The 19,561-nt window shown below is 39.3% G+C and overlaps 1 protein-coding gene across 3 annotated transcripts in view; it reads left to right on the forward strand.

Annotated features, from left to right (window-relative positions):
• septin8a (septin 8a) overlaps positions 1-19,561 on the forward strand; it is a 52,171-nt gene that overhangs the window by 16,999 nt on the left and 15,611 nt on the right. For all 3 annotated transcript variants that reach the window (XM_061962535.2, XM_061962536.2, XM_061962537.2), the window contains exons 2-6: positions 245-359; positions 3,102-3,297; positions 5,340-5,526; positions 12,820-12,981; positions 15,892-15,988. In XM_061962535.2, the coding sequence (XP_061818519.1) occupies positions 245-359; positions 3,102-3,297; positions 5,340-5,526; positions 12,820-12,981; positions 15,892-15,988 (757 nt within the window). The remainder of the gene's footprint in view (positions 1-244; positions 360-3,101; positions 3,298-5,339; positions 5,527-12,819; positions 12,982-15,891; positions 15,989-19,561) is intronic.

The following is a 19,561-nucleotide window of genomic DNA, read 5'->3' on the forward strand; positions in this document are numbered from 1 at the left end:
AGCCTAATTCATCTCAAGGTTCTGTCTGCAGCTCTGACACATTCTCTGTGGACTCAGCGGCTGCCTGTGTAGATGGTTTAGATAGCAAGGTTAAAGGTGAAAAGACTTAGATTAATCTTGATGTTTTTATCTCACACACTCTGCGAGCAGTACATTTTAATGCCATCTCCAACTAACCAAAACCCAATGTCAATGTACCTAACATGTTTCCTCGTGTTTTTCTTTTGTATGTGTGCCCCCATAGAACGAAGAGAAGCGCAGCCTCAGCTTGGGGGGCCATGTTGGATTTGACAGCCTGCCTGACCAACTGGTCAGCAAATCGGTCACACAGGGTTTTTGTTTTAACATCCTCTGCGTAGGTGAGTACACAAAGTACATTACAGCATAAAATAGCAAAATGTGCCCCATAGAGCAGGATTTCCATGTACAGTGGAACCTCGATTTATGAACTTACACACCACCAGTTTTTTTCCGCACCCATAGGAGCCCAGTCTGGAATATTTTTTTATTTTTTTACTAAAACAATCCCCCAGCCCCGTCCACCTTTTTCCCACTTTTTACGATGCGCCGTAGGTGGCGACCTGTTCCTGATCTGTCACTCTGTACAATGTATGTCTGTTCTTGAACGGGTTTGTGCTAAAAATGAAATTTCATTGTACTTGTGCAATAACAATAAAGACCTTCCTTCCATGGGTTAAATGCCGGCTGCTGTTTTTAAACTTTTCCAAAAAACCACGACTCGCCTTAAATTGGTGACCATGCTGGAACCAGCACGGTCACTTTGGACATCAAGTCGCCATGGAAATGGCGAGCCTTTTTGGAAATGATAGCCTCAGAAATGCTGTTACCTGTTAGCTGCGTCTCATTTATCCACACGAGCAACAGCTTTTTGACCTGGTCTTGCACTTACACTCTGTCCATACGGAGACATTTAACCCCTTTGGCAAAGTTAGCAACTATATAAATGTCCTTTTTTTTTTTTTATAATGGTTGCAATTGTGGACTCGTTTCTTCCATATTTGCGAGGCAATCCGTGCACCTTGTACTCCATCCAAATATGTAAACAGGATGTGACGTAGGGGCCCCAGCCTCCTCAAAATGGCAATGCCCACGTGTACAGGATGTGATGTCATCAAAATGACAGCACCTATAGGGCTTCCAGCGGCACACAAAATTAAAGAATGAATTAATGAATAAATGAATGAAGCGTTCATATGCCGAGACATCGTTCATATAAAAGTTCGTAGACCGAAAAGATCGCAAATAGAGGCCTTTGTAAATTGAGGTTCCTCTGTATTTATAATGGTGACACATGACAAAGAACATTAAATATATCAATTTGCTGCAAGCAATTATTGACAAACGATAATCCAATACAAATTTCACGGTGATCCATTATTGGGTCCCAATCTTGAGTTTGGAAACGAGTAAGTGTTATGATTTTGTTGGAAAAAAATCCAATATTTTTAAGTATATGACAGAAAAGTAATAACACATCCTTCTGAGGTGGCTGCACGTTTTATTTTTTAACTGGTATAATTCTCTCGAGAAATGACGATGCTATCATTTTAAGCTGTTGGCATTTTTGTAGAATGATAGTCGGAAGTGTGTCCCACAGGGACTGCAATCTATTTTTGGCAGTGGGTTTGCTCTAATTTGCAGAATTAGCCATGTAATTTTAATAGACGCTCAGGGAGACCAAAAAGTAAGCACAAGTAATGAGAAACAAAACAAATATGTGGAAAGACAAATGAACTTTCTTTCTGTTACAAGCAAGACGGTAGCTGTCTGTGAGTGCTTTTAGATGTGGGATGTGTGCTTTCAAATCTACAAAAGTGTCCGATATGACCAGAAAAAGTTGATAGGTGTGTTGCTATTTTGAATAACAGAATTAAGAGGTATCAGAATACTCGCTGAATAAAGCAAAGTTAGTTTGCTGCCAACGGTGTCCCGATTTGTTATTAATATTGGTCTAATACCAGCAAAAAAACAATTATCGGATTATATAGGTGCCCTGATACAAGCAGTCCTGCAGCGTTTACTTATGTAAACCTCGAGAGCCAGTTAACATTTAAATGTCCTCCAAAAAGCACACAAGTCCTTTCTCTTATTGTAGTCAAGTCATTTGCAAAAGGTAATCATGGTAGGATATAGACTACTAAGAGCGAGCAGCTACACAACAGCTAAACACATAGTAGCACAAAAGCTAGACAAACGTAATAAATGTCCTTCATTGAACAATATTATAGTCTAAAATACATTTGTCAATATAAACAGGTATCAAATAATTATAGTTGCATATTACTTGCAGATACAAAGTATCCAAGGCAGAATTAGAAAGTATCCAGTAACAAACATGTCTTGCATCATTCAATTTAGCGCGTCATGAGCTTAACTTAATTAAATATTGTGACCACTAGGTGTTTCTAAAATATAATTACCACTCCACTTCAATTTAAAGACAGTATAAGTCCATGTTAGTGTTTTTAATACCTACCATTGTTCTTAGTTTGAGTAATTTCACAATGTGTAAACCCTTTCCAACATGCAACACTACAAAATAATAAAATAATGTATTATTTGTGCAGATATTGTAACAAATCAATATCAGTATCATCCAATAATCAAGGCTCTAATGTCAGTATTGTATCGGAGGTGGAAAAGTTGTATCGGCACACCACCATTGGCAACACTGATCCATCTTGCTATTTGTTATTATTCTCTGGCACACCAGGAGCAAAGTTACAATGACAAGCTGCATTCACAGACAATCCCATTATTATGTGTTTATGAGCAAGGTGAACAAGTAGCGCCAAATCTATTTGTGGCGGTCCAAAAATGTATTTTATAAACGTATGTATGGGAAACACTGGTTATTAGAAAAATACCTTGCTAAAACTATGTCAAATTGTAGTTTAATTTCAATTTCAACAGTACTATTGACCTTGAGTAATGGGTTAATCATTGTGTACTTTGTATGACAATCAACAAGTCAGACATTGTGTATGAAGTCATAGCAAGCGTGTGAGGGATACATCTCACACAATCTCGTCTTCTTCCGTCTCGCCTCACGTTACTTCCTTCCTTTCGCCCGTCCTCAGGGGAGACGGGCATCGGCAAGTCGACGCTAATGAACACGCTCTTCAACACCATGTTTGAGAACGAAGAGGCCAGCCATTATCAGAACGGCGTCTACCTGCGCCCGCGGACGTACGACCTGCAGGAGAGCAACGTCCACCTCAAGCTCACCATCGTCGACACCGTTGGCTTTGGGGATCAGATCAATAAAGACGACAGGTATGAGGATAAACATTGTTAAATGTATCCTTTCACATCTAAAAGCACAGAGATGGCGCATAATAGTCACCTCAGCGCCGTCACATTGTTGTTTTGTCCTGTGCCTTTTACACAGAACATGGGAAAACATCATAACGCAGCAATTGTGCTTTCACACAGGCTATCAGATGATGAGATGCTTAATGGTGTCAGCACTAAAACCTGCCGACTGTCTTTCATTTCTGTTGAGCTTTTATGTCATCTTACTCACTAAGTCCGTCACAGTAACAATTTAAATGTTATGTTATCAATGCACCTTAATCGTAATCTGAACACGGATGTGAAGCACCACCCACCTCTGAACGACGACGTGCGCAGCAGGTGTTTGCTGCAGGGATGTTGCCTCTTCTCATGGCGAAAAATAGTCGTTTCTTGTCGGGAGAACAACTGGCCATGGCTTTGAACCTGATATTTCCATAAGGTTGACTTTCCTTTGTTCATTTCTGCTCGCTTGTGGATCATCAGTCGCAATTTAACTGCAGCCAAGTTCCCCAGCTACTAAAAATTAGTGCCGTTATTGAAATGTATAGTTGACGCATTATCCCGTTAACTTTGACAGCCCTACTATAAACAAATATATATATTTTCAATTATAAATCGATTGCGTTCATCTTGTGTTCTTAAATAACTATGTTCAAATCTTTTTGTGTAAGAAAAGTTTCTTACCTGCTGACAGTTTTGGCTGACACGTGGTCAGCTGTTTTTAGACACGTCACACCAGGAAGCTACGACAGCTCTGACGAAGGCTGTAGTGTCAGTCGAAACTGTCAGCAGGTAAGAAACATTTCTTACACAAAAAGATTTGTCTGAACACAATCATTTTTAACATAGTTATTTTCAATTATTTTAGTGCATTTAAAAAAAAAAAAGTAATTTAATTTTTAAATTTTTCTTGTATTTTATTTAAACTATAAACAAATAACACTAATATTGCACAAGTAGGTACACTTACTGTATCAACACTGTTCTTATCATGTGCTGTCAGTTCGGATGCATGCCGTTATAAAGGTGCAAACATAAACATTACTTATCATAGTCAAAATATTAGTGGCACTGTCAAATTCATAACTCTGTGGCGGCATATAAAATAAAATTGCATTAAACAACGCATTGGCATTAAAAAACAAAATCGCCACCAACAAATGATTTATTGTCAACATTGACGATTATGTTGTCTTATCATTACAGCCCTATTATACTACCATCTACCCAAACTAATTTATGGTAAATATAAAGTAATTGTATGTTAAGTGTATTGTCTGTACTTTCATTATGAGACTTCATTGTCTTAAAAAGCTACCATCAACGCATTCTAGTGTTTTTCTTACCGAGTTAGGTTCATGTTTTTGAGCTTTTCAATGAGAAAAGCAGGAACAATCCTGCACATTCTTCTATCCTCACTGGGCCTGAGAATAACACAATGAGAGCTGGCTCGTTACTGGAAGAGGAAACGTCGTTACGTTTAGCCCAGTCTTCTAGTAAAGTTGGAAGCCAACCAGCGAACGCCATTCTCACGCCCTTTGATAGCGGCCTCCCCTGTAGGCCCGCTGAAGACCAGACCCTGCACTGTAAATGCACGGCCCCTAAGGTCAGCAGCAGTGCATTCCGCAGAGGAAGATTGAAGATGCATGTAAAGGGGAGGCGTGAAAGGACTATAAACGGACATGGAGGCGGTCATACATTTATTTCCATGCATGTTCCATCATAAAAAAAATCAAAAAGCACCACAAATTATAACCTCTCGAACAGCATTACAGTGGGTTGCATTTTGTTAGCGGCATAGTTTTCCCAAAGAATAGCACTGTGAGAAAGGGGTCAGAGGGCAACATAACACAACACATGCCTCATGCAACGCTCAGCTGTGCGATCTGGGCAAAGAACTGGATCACACAAACAAGCCTTGCCCCTAGGGACAGGCCCATCTTCCTGCTTGTATCCACTACCAGTACACTTTTATTTTTACCAAACAATGACAATCCTTTTGTTGTTTTGTTGTTCCACAGTTACAAGCCCATCGTCGACTACATCGACACTCAGTTCGAAAACTACCTGCAGGAAGAGCTGAAGATCAAGCGCTCGCTTTTCAACTATCACGACACCAGGATCCACATCTGCCTGTACTTCATCGCCCCCACGGGACACTCGCTCAAGTCCTTGGATTTAGTCACTATGAAGAAACTGGACAGCAAGGTACACACAATCAGAACTCTTTTCCTCATTGTTAGCTCTAGTAACAGTATCAGTGAAATGCTGAGAGCGGTGTACATTTCACCCCGAAGCTCTGCAGGGTGTTATTTTCTCTTTCTCGGTTTGAATGAATACAAGTCAAAGAGCAAGTTTGCACCTCCCATCATATAAGATGTCAAGAAAGTTGTTCTTTTGTGTGGAAAAAAAATACCTAGTAGCCAGGAAGGACCTGTTGCTTCCACTCTTGTTCTTTGATTACAAAGATGAATTTAAGTCCATCTGTTTTTGACCACTGCTGCTTGGAAAAGTAGTAGGTGGGGAAAAAAACGACTAGTGTTGTTCTTGCTGACATAATTCAAGGCACATTTCATGTTTTTCCACACCACTGCTCGAGTGTCTCAGGCGATGTGAAATACAGCACCGAATGGTTAATGCTTAATAAGCGCTGAGATATGTATTATAATGCTGATTTATGCATGGAGAAGTGGCAGCTTTATTCCTTGATTCTGTCTAGTGATGCAGTGATAATAAATCCAGAATAAAGCAGATGGTCAGCTTGTGACTGAAAACCTGCTGGCGTACCTCAACTATCAACGCACGGCTGCACTCTGCCAAATGCCTTATGATGCTATTTAAAAACAATGAACATTGTAGGGCTGCACCTAGAGACTATTTTGATTGTTGACTAATCATCAACGATTAGTATATAATCAGCTTATGAAGCGTACACATGTTCAGTGGTTCTAATTTAGCTATGGGCTTTTAAATTCAGCTTAAAATATTTTTCGGCATGAGCAAACTAACAAAGAAAATGAAGATGCAGGGACAGGCAAAATGCAGATAAAAACAAAGTATTAGTTTTTATGTATACAAAGAACAGTCATAATAAGGAGCAATTAAAACAAACAACAAAACAAAAGCCATCTAGCTTTCTTGAGAAGAAATGTGCATTTTAGGATCATGAAGTGTTTAGAAAGCTGCAGACAGGTATCAAGACAAAGTTTCACTGGCAGACTGGCTAAATATAAGGGTCTCAAACTTGCGGGCCAATTGCGTTCCACGAGACCATATTTTGTGGCCCCCATCTTAATATGAAAGTTTGATGTTATTGCGGCCCGCAAGTTTTAAATGAATGTCACTTTGCAGTGTTGTGTGCAGAGCTGAACGAACCTACCAATCACAGTGGGGTATATGACTCTCGGGGGTGGGACATCGACCGGGCTTGATGCCAGCAGGGAAACATTTCTCAATGAGTGAGTTACAGAAGCGTTGCCATGGAGAGTTTTCTATTGTGCCTGGCTGGCAGCCTCGTTTTTATTGGGCACACGCGGACATTCGTCCCAGTGCGCTGCGTTCACAACACTTTCAAAAAAAGGTTTTTCAAGTTGCTACCCAGCGGTACATTATACATACTATATGTATGTCTCTCTGACAAAATAAATGAAAATGATGCGTACGCGGCATGATAGAAGAAAAGTAAGGAAGTCAATGTAGCTTCATGTAGTCTGCAGTCACATAGTGACACCTGTCCGTCGGCAATAACAGTCCCCGGTAACCCGGACCAGTTATAGGGTCGCACTGTTATTCGTGGGTCATTATTTTTTATTTGCATCACGCTATTTGCATTGTATTTGCATTGCCTCACACGATGAACACTACAGTACAAATATTTCTTTATGACATAATTTGTTATTTTGTCTCTATGACTACGTTTACAACAACAACAACACGGCGGATAACAAACACATCGGTACCATTCGCCTTTCTGCACTCGGTACTTTCTACCATCCAGAAATGCCATGGTGTTCATGTTATAATAAAAGCCATACACATCTAGCGCAAAAACAAAGGAGAATGCTACTGGGCTATTATCCGCCAACCGCTATGCTGCTGTTACAGTCAGGAAAAATAAGCAGAAATTACGTTCTGTGTCCATGGAGACGTCTTTGTGTGTCGGCTAAACACGACAGTGACACTAAGTGGAAACAAAATATATTCCACAGCTTCAAACATTCATTTACTTATATTTTTGTTACTTCTTAATTTGTTATTTATTTTTCATCTTATTCTGTGTTAAAAAACAAAAATAGAGACATTTGAGATGATTGGATTTTTGTTAACAAAGCTTTTCTTGTAAAATACAAATACCTGATGCGGCCCACCCTCACCCTCACCACAAATTAAGTTTGAGACCCCTGGGCTAAAATGATAGTTAAAGCTAGTTTTATATTACTTTCTGTTAGCTAGCTATGTAACAACCTTCTCTTTAAATGCTCCCGCATCACAGATGTACCGCTATGAAAAGCAAGTTCCGCTTTGCAAATTCAAAGTTATTCATGTCTTTGACGTGTTTAGGGTGAAATGTTCCCATACTTTCATGTTTTTGCTTGCTGTGTTGTTGCAGTGGTTGCAGCCATTTTCTCTTCCTGTTGCTTGCCTGTCATCCGTCGTGCTGACTCGAGCATGTTTTTTTACGTCTGTAAAAAATCACCAACTATAATCGACAAATTTTACTACCGAGTTTTGTGGACAAGGTTGACTAATAGTTGCAACCCTAAATTGTTGTCATTATTTTTTGAGAGGCACATAAAGCAATGTATACTTAACATATCAGTCAGCTACAGATGCAGGAGCTGTAAGTTTAATAATGTTTTTCTTTGGTGAATAAGATAACCTAGAATGATGTGGCTGGTGAAATGTGACTACAATGTGACCTGCACACACTTGCATGGAGAAACACAACTCATTAGCATTAAAGCTGCAGACACACAAAACAGTGTGTTTCCAGTAGGGCTTATTAAAAGCACTTTTAAACTGACTAAATTCCAACATTAAGGCTAGATTTAGGCCAACACACTTCCATTGCATTATTCTGGCACCTAAAGGGGAACTGCACTTTTTTGGAGGTTGATTTTCCCTTTCGTTTAAAATCCTTATGAGAAACAAGAAGACAAAAGGTTAATTTTTTTAGCATTTTAATTTGTAAAAATCAGCTCATATCTTGGTGGCTGACAATGCAGCTAATGAGAGCAATACATTTGACCTCTAAATAACTTTAAAAATGCATTTAAAAACCGTCAACAATACTTCATTTACATTCCGTAACCTGTATAACAACCAAGCTGTAGCAACATTATTTATTGTAACAGTGAACACTGAGGAACACTTTTTCTAGGGTAGTAGCACATCGCCTTGCGACGGCATGCTAAAAATTCAGCCATAATCTAGCTTTTGCAGCAGCGCCTGAACCGCTTTGGAGTTTGTAATGCACAACACAATGCGATAGGACACCAATCTGTCATGACTGAAAAACATAAACAATCATATTACAGAATTTGTAAAGTATTATCCCACATTTCATGTTTGGTTTGTACACAGCTAGCTCGACTCTGTCTGTAAAAACAAGCACAATGTGCTGCATGTATCATGATCAATATTATACTGACCTACTCGATGGTCTGTTTGGTCCAGTTGGCCGACAACTTTTTTTTCCAGTTGATTTTGGGTAAGCACGCCAAACTTGGCTCAAAGTTCTACATTTACAGCGTCAAAGTCACGCCGTTCTCACTCTCTCGTCTTTGCTCCAACGTTTTACACTCTTTCTGCTCACTTCTATAATCAGCAGTTCATCCTCCGTCTTTAAGCTTCAAAAAGTTGTTGTTTGTTGCCAAGTATACCATGATTAGAACCCACATGTGTTTGTTAACATGCATGTGTTGCCGGAAATCGGAAGTGCTATTGGAAGTTATGAAAATAAATGCGCTGAGGAAATAAGTTCCGGTAATGCATAAAATGACCAAAATACGGTAAATATTGTAATAACTTGCAGTGTGTATATAAAAACGTTGATGGAGGGTTTTAAAGTTGCTTTCGAGGGATTTTGCATCTTGCAACCGTTTTTTTTATCATCTTTCGAATCCTAAAAAAAACATAATGATTGTAAACAAAAGGCAAAAAAAAAAAAAAAAAGTGCAGTTCCCCTTTGAATAAAATAGTTTAAAATATTATATTATGGCATTTTACTTTCAGTTTAACGTCTTAACAGTGGGTATTTGTGGATTACATATCGTAATAGTTTCATGTGAAAATGAACCAGTGTTGAGTGACCTTGGCGGGCTGTGCCACTTTTTTATGTTTGACATTTCTGTTAAAATAATCAAACACACCATTCATCAAAGTGTTTAAGATAAATATATGTTGACCTATGCATAACTCACTAATGTCTATGATAACAAGGTTTTTCTTGTGGCCATAAATCACAACGGTTAATCCGAAGTCATGGCTGTTGGGGAAACAGCATTGTGGGAGTAAAAATAAGGACTTATTTAAAATATATTTAAAATTATTTTTCATTTGATCTGTTTTAGAAATAATTAATGAACTGTTGCCAATCGTCATACTTTATTTTTAAAGTAAGAGTTTAACATTTTTAAATGTCTCTCAGTCTATTGTAGTTATCCAGCTAACAGTAGTAGTTGCAGAAGTCTCGTGTGATTCGAATCCAAACATTTTGTCTGGCTTTTGAGCTCTTATGTTGGTTTCCGAGCATGAGAGTAAGGTTGAACATAGAAGCTAAGCCGACACGGCTCTCCTGTCAGCCAGGAAATACTTCACAGGAAGAACAGGGAAAGTGGACCAGAAACAGCTTTTTTCTTTCAGTCTGCACAATTTGCTGTCGAAGCCAAAGCGAATGGTGTTTTTCTCTCATTAGTGGGGTACAAAATACCAACCTCTGTCCCCATTTTCCCTCTGGCTTTTCATGCCAAGCTGAGGCTTGGAGGCATAAACAGAGATAACCTTTTCTTACTAAATGCGTCTATTTTTGTTCTTTTGGCATTAGGACGTAGATTTATCCCTTCTAGTAACCTTTAAAGGTCCCATATTGTACTCTTTGTCAACTACCGGTATTTTGATTACTAACTCAGGTCCCACAATAGTATAGAAAAAGTGTTCGCTAAAATCTAGCCTTTATGTTGGAATTTAGAACATTAAAAAGTGTTATAATAAGCACGACTGGCACAGTAGTTGTATGAAGTGATGTCATAATGTACTTAATTTACATTGGAAAGCGGATTTTTATGGTATCTCATTTTAGCTACTTCTCTGTCAACACAACATAAGCAGCTTCTCCATATTTTTTATGGATAAATGTCCACAGTTGAAGATCTTATTTTAACATTCTTGGCTGGTCTTAGACTCATTCTCCGTCAGTGTGGTGCAGACCAGCAGTGCTAAGCTCGAAATGCTTCGCCAAGTTGGCAACTCGCTCAGTCAGGTTTTGATTATTCTTTTTATAATTTAATGAATGTTATCTACTTATTATCCGCACCAACCTTCACACTCATTTTCTTCCTTTAAATCTTCTTTCCCCTGCTTGGCAAACAAAAGTATGTCGATCTCGAGTTGTAAGCAAATGCTAGCAAGTAAATCAAGATGTTTTGGGCGGATCTATTCACTGTGACATTTGCTACGCCAACTAATGGTGGGGATGTTTGTAGCTCAAATTTTTGCTTGCAACTTGAAGCTTAACAATTATCCAAGAAAGCTTAATAATTAGCCAAGAGACAGCTCTTATCTCAAAACACTCTAAAAGTTGGGGCACTCTTAAGTTGAGGTACAACTGTACATGAAATTTACAGAATTATAAACTTAATTGGTTCTTGAACAGGGTTCATAAATAGGTTTGTATATTGAAGCAGATTTCCCCAATAGAAATAATGTAAACAAGAAATAATGGGTTTCAGCTTTGACAATAATCCGTATTTTAGTCAAGTTTTGTACACTTTGTTTACAATATAAAGCGCTATACACTACTGTATTTCAAACAAACATAACAGGGATGTAATGGATCAACTGTATTAATAACAAAGTCAAAACAACAACATCTAACATAACTGTCCTCATTTGCAGCTGCCCTGCCAACATGTACACATGCTGTCACTAGCCCCTGTGGTGCACTTACAGTTTGAAATCACAAAACTCCCTAATTTTAACAGCCAGATTGCTACAATGATTAGGAATGAAAAATAAAATTCACTTTAGATTAATCTTCCTGGCAGTCAAGGGGAGGGAGGCAGTGTTGACAACAGTGTGGATACTTCCTGACTACTACAAACCACAGATTGCTTGTCCATTGTCTTATTTCGACTCATATTGAGCTAGCAAAACTAGAAGAAATGTCGTAAAAGGGTTAAAAAGCACTCAGAATAGCACTGAGCACAGTAGCTAACGCCTGTAACACTGAGCTGACAATGAGCGCCGGAGATCGACCTCAATGCCTGTGCTGCCGGGCACAAAATGGCAGCACAATGAGGCACATATTTGGAGAATGAAACTTTTGTACAGAGACAAGGTGCATGCACCAAAGCGTATTTGTATTTGGTCTGTGGTTCATAAATGAAAAATGAGGGGTTCGTAACCACTCTATATGTCAACACGAGCATAGCTACTGTATGTAAGCTACAGTGCTAACATTACAGTCACGTTTTACCAACCATCACGCTAGGTTAGCCTATTGGCTGACAAAACAAATGATGAACTATAGACTGATAGATGCTTTACCCTTCATCCTCCCTGCAATTTAATATTTTTCATTTCCCCAAATATCTGAGTTTGATGTTTATTTTTAGTGATCCAATGTATCTTAAAAGCCCTGGTGTGTGGTCAAAGCTGCCATCTGGTGCTTACCTACAATCAACAGTTATTTGGGAGCTCTCTTTAACCCGCTGGGGAGTAAACGCATAACCCTGTTTCCTGTCAAGGCCCACATCTGCCTCAGTCAGTAGCCATTAGGTCTTCTTTTAGCATCACTGGATTGCAATGAATTAACGTTATTAAGGGTTTGAAACTTGATGGCCCCTGCTGTAAATTAATGATCCGTCTGAGGGAGTTTGCTGAGCCTCTAACGTAACTCCCGAGAAACTGATGTGCCACTGTGTGCGAATCTTCAACGCCCTCCCAGCTGGACATTTGATGTTGATTGGACATGAAGCCAGTTTCTCTTTATCATCAGCGCTTGTTCAGGACTTAGCATATTTGCTGCTCCTTACTGCATATGAATGTGTGTTTGTTTACAACATTGTGGCAAGTGGAACTCAGTTCTCAAAATAATTTGGCTTAGCATTTTGTGTCATGAAATGGGCGCATGCAAACGTCCTGTCAGCCATGATAACCATCAGCCGTGAGAATGCATGTCAGACCAGGCTTAAACAAACATAAAATACAATCACGATTTATGGATTGAATCCTGCACTGCTTTTACTGTGAATATAGTATTTGCTGTCTTTTTTCCCTCAGGTCAATATCATTCCCATCATTGCCAAAGCAGATACTATCTCCAAGAGTGAGCTCCACAAATTCAAAATAAAGATTATGAGCGAGCTGGTGAGCAACGGCGTCCAAATATATCAGTTCCCGACAGACGATGAAGCAGTCAGCGAGATCAACTCCTCCATGAACGTAAGCAACCAATCCTTTTTTTCTCTTGATTCCCACGCAGTGTTTTTATGTTCAGAAAAATGGCAAACAATCCAGAGTCCACACCAAAATGTACTGTTTTATTTTGTGGCCTATACTTCACTGCCACGCAAAGTTTTGTGGAAATTGGTGTAGTAGCTTTTACGTAATTAAGCCAAAGAAATAAACAGCAATATAAATAACACCGTTAGTCGAGGTAATTTTATTTAATTTTCTTTTATATAATCTATTTTACTTTTTAAATGTATTATATTTAACTTTTTTTTATGAACACTTGAATGCCTCCCTGTGTGAATTTAAGTGTGAAGTGAATGACATTTATTTATCGCTTTTTCTCTAGTGACTCAAAGCGCTTTACATAGTGAAACCCATTATCTACATTTGAGTGACATTTACACCTTTATGCGTGGTACTGGGAGCAAGATGGTTGAAGTGTCTTGCCCAAGGACACAATGGCAGTGACTATTATGGCGGAAGCTGGTTACAGAATCAGAATCAGAATCAGAAATACTTTATTAATCCCCGAGGGGAAATGAAAATTTTCAGCACAATCCCATTCAAGATCAGGCAAACATTACAGGGAGACAGAACAGGATCGCTGACGGGTCTGCCAACTTCCGGCGCCCCTTACAAAAAAGGTGAGAAACAGGTAAACAATGGGAGGGTGAGAAAAAAAATGTGGTCTAAGCCTGGGCCCCTGGAGAGGGGGTCCAGACTGAGGCCAAGGGAAAAAAACAACTCATAGCCATAGCACATCAAACATCAAAGAACACAAAGGACATTAAAGACATTAAAAGAGCAGAGCTGATGCAAAAAGCCACTTCTACATACAGCTATGAATAAAAAGTAAAAGAAACACATACACTGTGGTGGCCTCTGCGGTGTTCCACGCCATCGTCTGCTGGGGTGGAGGGAGCATGGCCAGAGACAGGAGCAAACCCATCAAAGCAACCAAGAGAGCCTACTCCACTCTCGGCCGCCCACAAACTCTCGGCCAGTGTCCAGTCCGCATGGATGAGCGAGGATGCGTCTAAGGAGACAGATGTGTCCGATACCTGCTCACTCAGGCAAGACACTGTGAAGCTTGTCCGTCCCGGCGCTCAGTGCTAGCTTTGCAGCCCTGTCTCTTCATCCGCATTTCCTCCAGTCTCTCCAAACAGACTCTGGTGTGGCAGAGACCCAGCAGCTGGTCTCCATGGCCAAAAGGCTCCCGGGAGGCAGACCCAGAAGTCCACAAAAAAAGCACCACAGAAGTCACGAAAGTGCCACCCCAGTCCCAAAGGGTCCCGAACATAAAGGAAAAAAAAATAAATATATATATATACAATAACACATGAAAACAAGAGGGAAACATCAGGAACACAAAAGGATGACACAAGAGCACAGAGCTCCTGCCAACAGCAGCCACTACAGCTGCGCCATCTTGGAAAAAACAACAACTTTCAAACCAACATCCCTCAAGATGCTAATATAGTTGAAAATATGTGTCTTTTACTCAGGGAAATTCCAAATAGAGCGCTAATTTGAATTAGATTTGATAAAGCAACTACTGTGTGCACATCCCCACGTGCATGCACAAGCGGGAAATTCCTCCACGGATAAGTAAAGCCACGTTAGGTTTGACATTTGGCTAATCCTTTGCAATCTATCCCCAGCGGGTGACATCAGTACCAGCGTATGCCACCAAACCAAAAACCAGCCGAGCATCGGGCGTCAACAGGCCACCTAATTTTTTGGGGTTGTGGCATGGCTGCTCAACGAAGCACAGCAATGAAAATGTGTGTGTTGTTAAATCACAACACCAAAATAGGCCTCTCAGCCCCTACCGAGCCGCATGTTAAACTAGTAACAGACCTGTGGTGTAGATCACATGTCCACACTTGTTTTCTCATGTGGTCAGCTATTGCTGTAAAACAGTCATAGTTTCTTTCTTTCATTTTTCTTCTTCCATGAACGGGAATAGTCAAAAGTGAGAAAGAAGGGCCACAATATTGCGAGAGAAAGAAGTTTAGTCTTACCGCAGAAAAGTCGCAATTTTATGAGAATAAAGTCATACTATAAAGAGGGGTACAATTTTTATTTTGCTTAAGAAGTATTAAGATATTGAAGACAATTAAAAAGTTGTAACATCATGAAAAACAAATGCTGGTAAACATTTTTTAATATTACCAGAATAAAATATAAATATTGTTTTATATTATATATTAACTAGCTAGCATTTTAGCTAATTTTGTATGTTTAAACCTAAAAAATATGGATTTCGTCACTTTGCAAATGTGTCAACTGTTACCATGTTAGCAAGATAATGTTGGCATGGGTTTTATGCTATCGTAAAAAATGTTTATGTGTAAACCTAAAAATCATCGGTTACGTCATATTAAATGCGCTTGGACGCAGCGCCTGCTCTGCCCGAGAAACGGTATCGCAATGTCTCGCATTTATGGAAACAATTACAATAAAAAACCTTTGAAGTCTAAATAAGTCATTATTTTGTGAAGAAAAAGAACATATTATGAGGATAAAGTTGAAATATTTGCTAAATTAAAAAAAACCTAATAAATAAATAAAAAGACCAAAGTTTATGCAGATTTTTTTATTTTTTACCTACATTACAATTTTTTCCCTGATTATACAGTATACAACTTCTTAGGCCAATCTACCTGGGTTGGATTGGTTTATAACAAAATGTTTTCCCTTTTTTGAAATTCTTTAAAACATTTATTTTATTACATTTTTTGTATTATTTTGGCTAAAACGTATTTTTTTTATATTAAATATATTATTTATATATAAAAAATAAAATGGGCACCCCTAATTTAAGTTGTTCAACTGTTGTGCAAAGAGACCCAGTGACCTCTAGTTTTGACCATTGTGACTTCTGTGCTTATGCAGGCCCATCTGCCATTCGCCGTAGTGGGTAGCGTGGAAGAAGTGAAAGTTGGCAACAAAACCGTCAGGGCCAGGCAGTACCCCTGGGGTGTTGTGCAAGGTGAGAACTGTTGCAAAGCTTCGTGTGTTTGTTTTTGGTTTTTTTTGGCGGCTGGGTGTGTTCTGTTTATCAGATAAACACTACAGCGGGTTCAGCGGCAGTCAGTGAATGTCCAAGTCCTACATTACCATTTAGTCTGCCAATGCTAACATCATACAGCAACAACTATGACTAAAAACAATGAAAGACCTAGAGCAGATCCCTTAAAAGTCAACGTTTTCTTTGCCAAAAACTTTGATGGAAGTCTGTACTTGCTGTAGTAGGGACTCCTTCCTCCTGTGATCAAGTTTTACTTGTCTGGTTACCATGACGACTATCTACTCAACAGTGCTCACAAATGAAAAATGTGATAATTATGTATTGTTAACTATTTTGCGGTTGCAAAATTCTGCAAACTATGGCAGACATTTTCATACAGATCTTATCCTGTATCTCTAGTCAGCCTGTACTGTGTTTCGTTCTGTTCATACTCCTGTCTGTCTGCCAGAAACATGTGGAAAAAGACCTCAGCTTGCAGCGCCGCGAGAAACAATAGGGGGTAGTGTAACAGCTGCAGAACCCAGCTTTCAGTCACATCAGTCAGCAGTTTCTCTCATTTATAACACTGATTAAGAGAAAACTGATGTAAATAAAAAAATAAATTAGTATTGCAGTACCAACATTATTAATGCCTCCTCCAGAGTTGCCATGTTTGCAAGACTGACCGTTTTTTTCTTGTATTTGGCCAAAATTAAAAATGTATTGGCTCCGGCATTTTTCTTTAAACTGCACCATAACCTTCCGTTTTAAAGATACCATGTCTGCTGCCTATACATGGTATCTCCTGAGGTAAATGATGGTTATTTGAGGTTAGTACGTGTGTCTCACAATACAAAGGTCCTGGGTTCGATCCCCAGGCTTGGGGTCTTTCTGTGTAGAGTTTGCATGTTCTCCCCGTGACTGCATGGGTTCCCTCTGGGTACTCCACCTTTCTCCCACCTCCAAAGACATGCACCTGGGGATAGGTTGATTGGCAACACTAAGTTGGCCTTAGTGTGTAAATGTGAGGGTGAATGTTGTCTATCTGTGTTGGCCCTGCGATGAGGTGGAGATTTGTCCAGGGTGTACACCGCCTTCCGCCCGAGTGCAGCTGGGATGGGCTTCAGTGCTCTCGTGACCCTAGAGGGACCCTAAAGGGACAAGCGGTAGAAAATGGATGGATGGATGTTCTGCCCATTCGGACAGAACTAGGAATGTGTATCGAATTCGGTACTTTGATAGGCACGATCCGAATTCTGTCTGTACTATCAGGTATCATTTCACATAAAATCAACCTTTATTGGATGTGACGTCGCGTCCGGTTGTAGACAAAGCCAGCCAGTGACGTAATCCATGATTTTTTATCTTGGGAGGAAACAAGCACTCAAAGCGGACTCAGTCGGACTCCCTCTAGGTAATGTTACAATTTTTAATGCCAACAAAGGAAGTATGCCTGATAGAAAACATGAACATACAGTAAGGCTCCACTTTTCAAAATGCGCAAGCTCCATGCTAATTTACATTGGATTTGCTGTATACATGCTACTAATTAGCATTAGCGATGTTACATGGCGATTTAAACACAGCCAAATTTGGTAATAAAAACTACGACTAAGATGCACGTTACAATCAAACTTCTGTGGTGTAATAAATACATACAATATGAACACTTTTTAGGGCGCAACAAAAGACTAGATTCAGTTTAATGGCAAAGACTACTTCTTGCCTGGGCAACACTGTAGCCTATATACTGTACTACTGCCACCTAATGTCTTTGATTTCCAAGTGCATGCAAAAACTGCTATATAACACTTGCAAATGATGCTTCAGAAGTGTAAGAAATTAAACAATTGTTGAGTACTGAAATTGATTCGAAGGTACCGGAATTGGTACCATATTTATTCAAATGTGAAAGGTACTCATCCCTAACACCAACATTTAGTGGGTTTGTTGTTTGCATTTGGCTATTTTCTCTTTTATGGTTATCATCACATTGTTCCCTTTGCCATCAGTGGTGGCGTTACAGTACGTACTACTTTTACAAACCTAAAAAAGCCAAAGCAATAGCAAAATACGGTGGCAAAGTTAATCCCTTTTTTCCAACAAATTCGAATAGGACAGGGAGTGTATTTGCAATTAGAACTCAAGCGTCTCTGGTCCAAAGCCTTTCTGTCCCTCTCTTTATAGATATTATTAGCAGAGCACACTGTCATTTGAAGGATATGTATTTTTTTGCAGAGCGCCTGCAGCTGTGACTTTGACTTCATGCAGAGTGACACTGCAGCTTGAGGAAAATGTGTGTGCTCTTTCTTTTTCAGTTTCTGCATTTTTAATCCAGTTTTCCTTGTAAATATGGCTTACATTTGATAGTATTGGTGCACACCACCTATCCGTCCACTTTACTGCTGCTATGTCCTCACAATTGTCCCTCATCCATGAACCTTGAAAATTACCGTTTTTAAATAATGTCGCACACCTACGTGGGTTTTCTTTTACTTTTCTTTAGTCACCACAAAGCTTTCGTCTACCATATAATATAATAATTCATCATCATTAGTGGTTTTTGGCTCTTTTGTATGCGAAGATGACGTACTGTATCTAGCAAACTGATGGCTCAGCCTTCATGCCACACACTGCACAGTGCACGCACACACTCTCCAGCTGAAAGGAGGCTCTGTGCGAGTGGAAACAATTTGTAGAAGGCAAATGTCATATAGATGTGCTATGCTAACCTCTCCAAAGAGCCATGAGAAATGCGCCTTGAGCGGAGGAAGGACAGAGAAAGATTGTCTACACGAGGGAGGAAAAAGACCGCAGAGCTTTGCCTGTGTGTGTTTTCCTTTAAGAGTGTTGCCGCTGTTATCTCTGAACTCCAGATGTTTTCTCAGCTATTTGACGGCCCGTGTTTGAGCTTGTGTTCATTTGCAAACATGGAAGCTATTTAGCACTTAACCACCATTTGCTTTCTCAGTTGACAACTAGAGTATATATACATACTGTATATAAGTGTTTGTCTCGGTCAAACTCCAAGGCAAATCTCTTTCTCCCCTTGTTTGTGTACTTGTGTCTGCTGTTTGTGTGCGTGCAAGCAAGGCCGTGGTCAGCACAAATAGAATGTTACATGACAAATGCACCGCCCGAGCTCAGCAGCCCAAGCCAAGCCCCTGCAGAACATCATCGTCATGTCTAAGTTGTTTGTCCTCATCACGGATGGTGTGCTCATGCAACGTACTCATGCCATCTTGGATACTTGGAGTAAATTCAGTTGTGTTAAAAACAACTTTTTATTGTTATTAGAATTTTTCCAAAAAGGTCCCATACTCACTGAGTTAGCAGGAAATACCTTTTTTTTTTTTAAAAATTAGAGTTCCATACAATATCCTTAATCAAACTTTCAGATTTTTAAACAGTTATTATTTTTTTAAGATTTTAAAGATTTATATTTATCTTATTATCATAATAATAAGAATATATATTACAAATATATTAGGTAATTGTGCTAGGGCTGCAGTGATTCATTTGATAAGAAAAAAAGCTAGATTTGGTATTCTGTTG

The sequence above is a fragment of the Nerophis lumbriciformis genome, linkage group LG09 (genome assembly GCF_033978685.3).
Source record: "Nerophis lumbriciformis linkage group LG09, RoL_Nlum_v2.1, whole genome shotgun sequence".
Lineage (NCBI taxonomy): Eukaryota > Metazoa > Chordata > Actinopteri > Syngnathiformes > Syngnathidae > Nerophis > Nerophis lumbriciformis.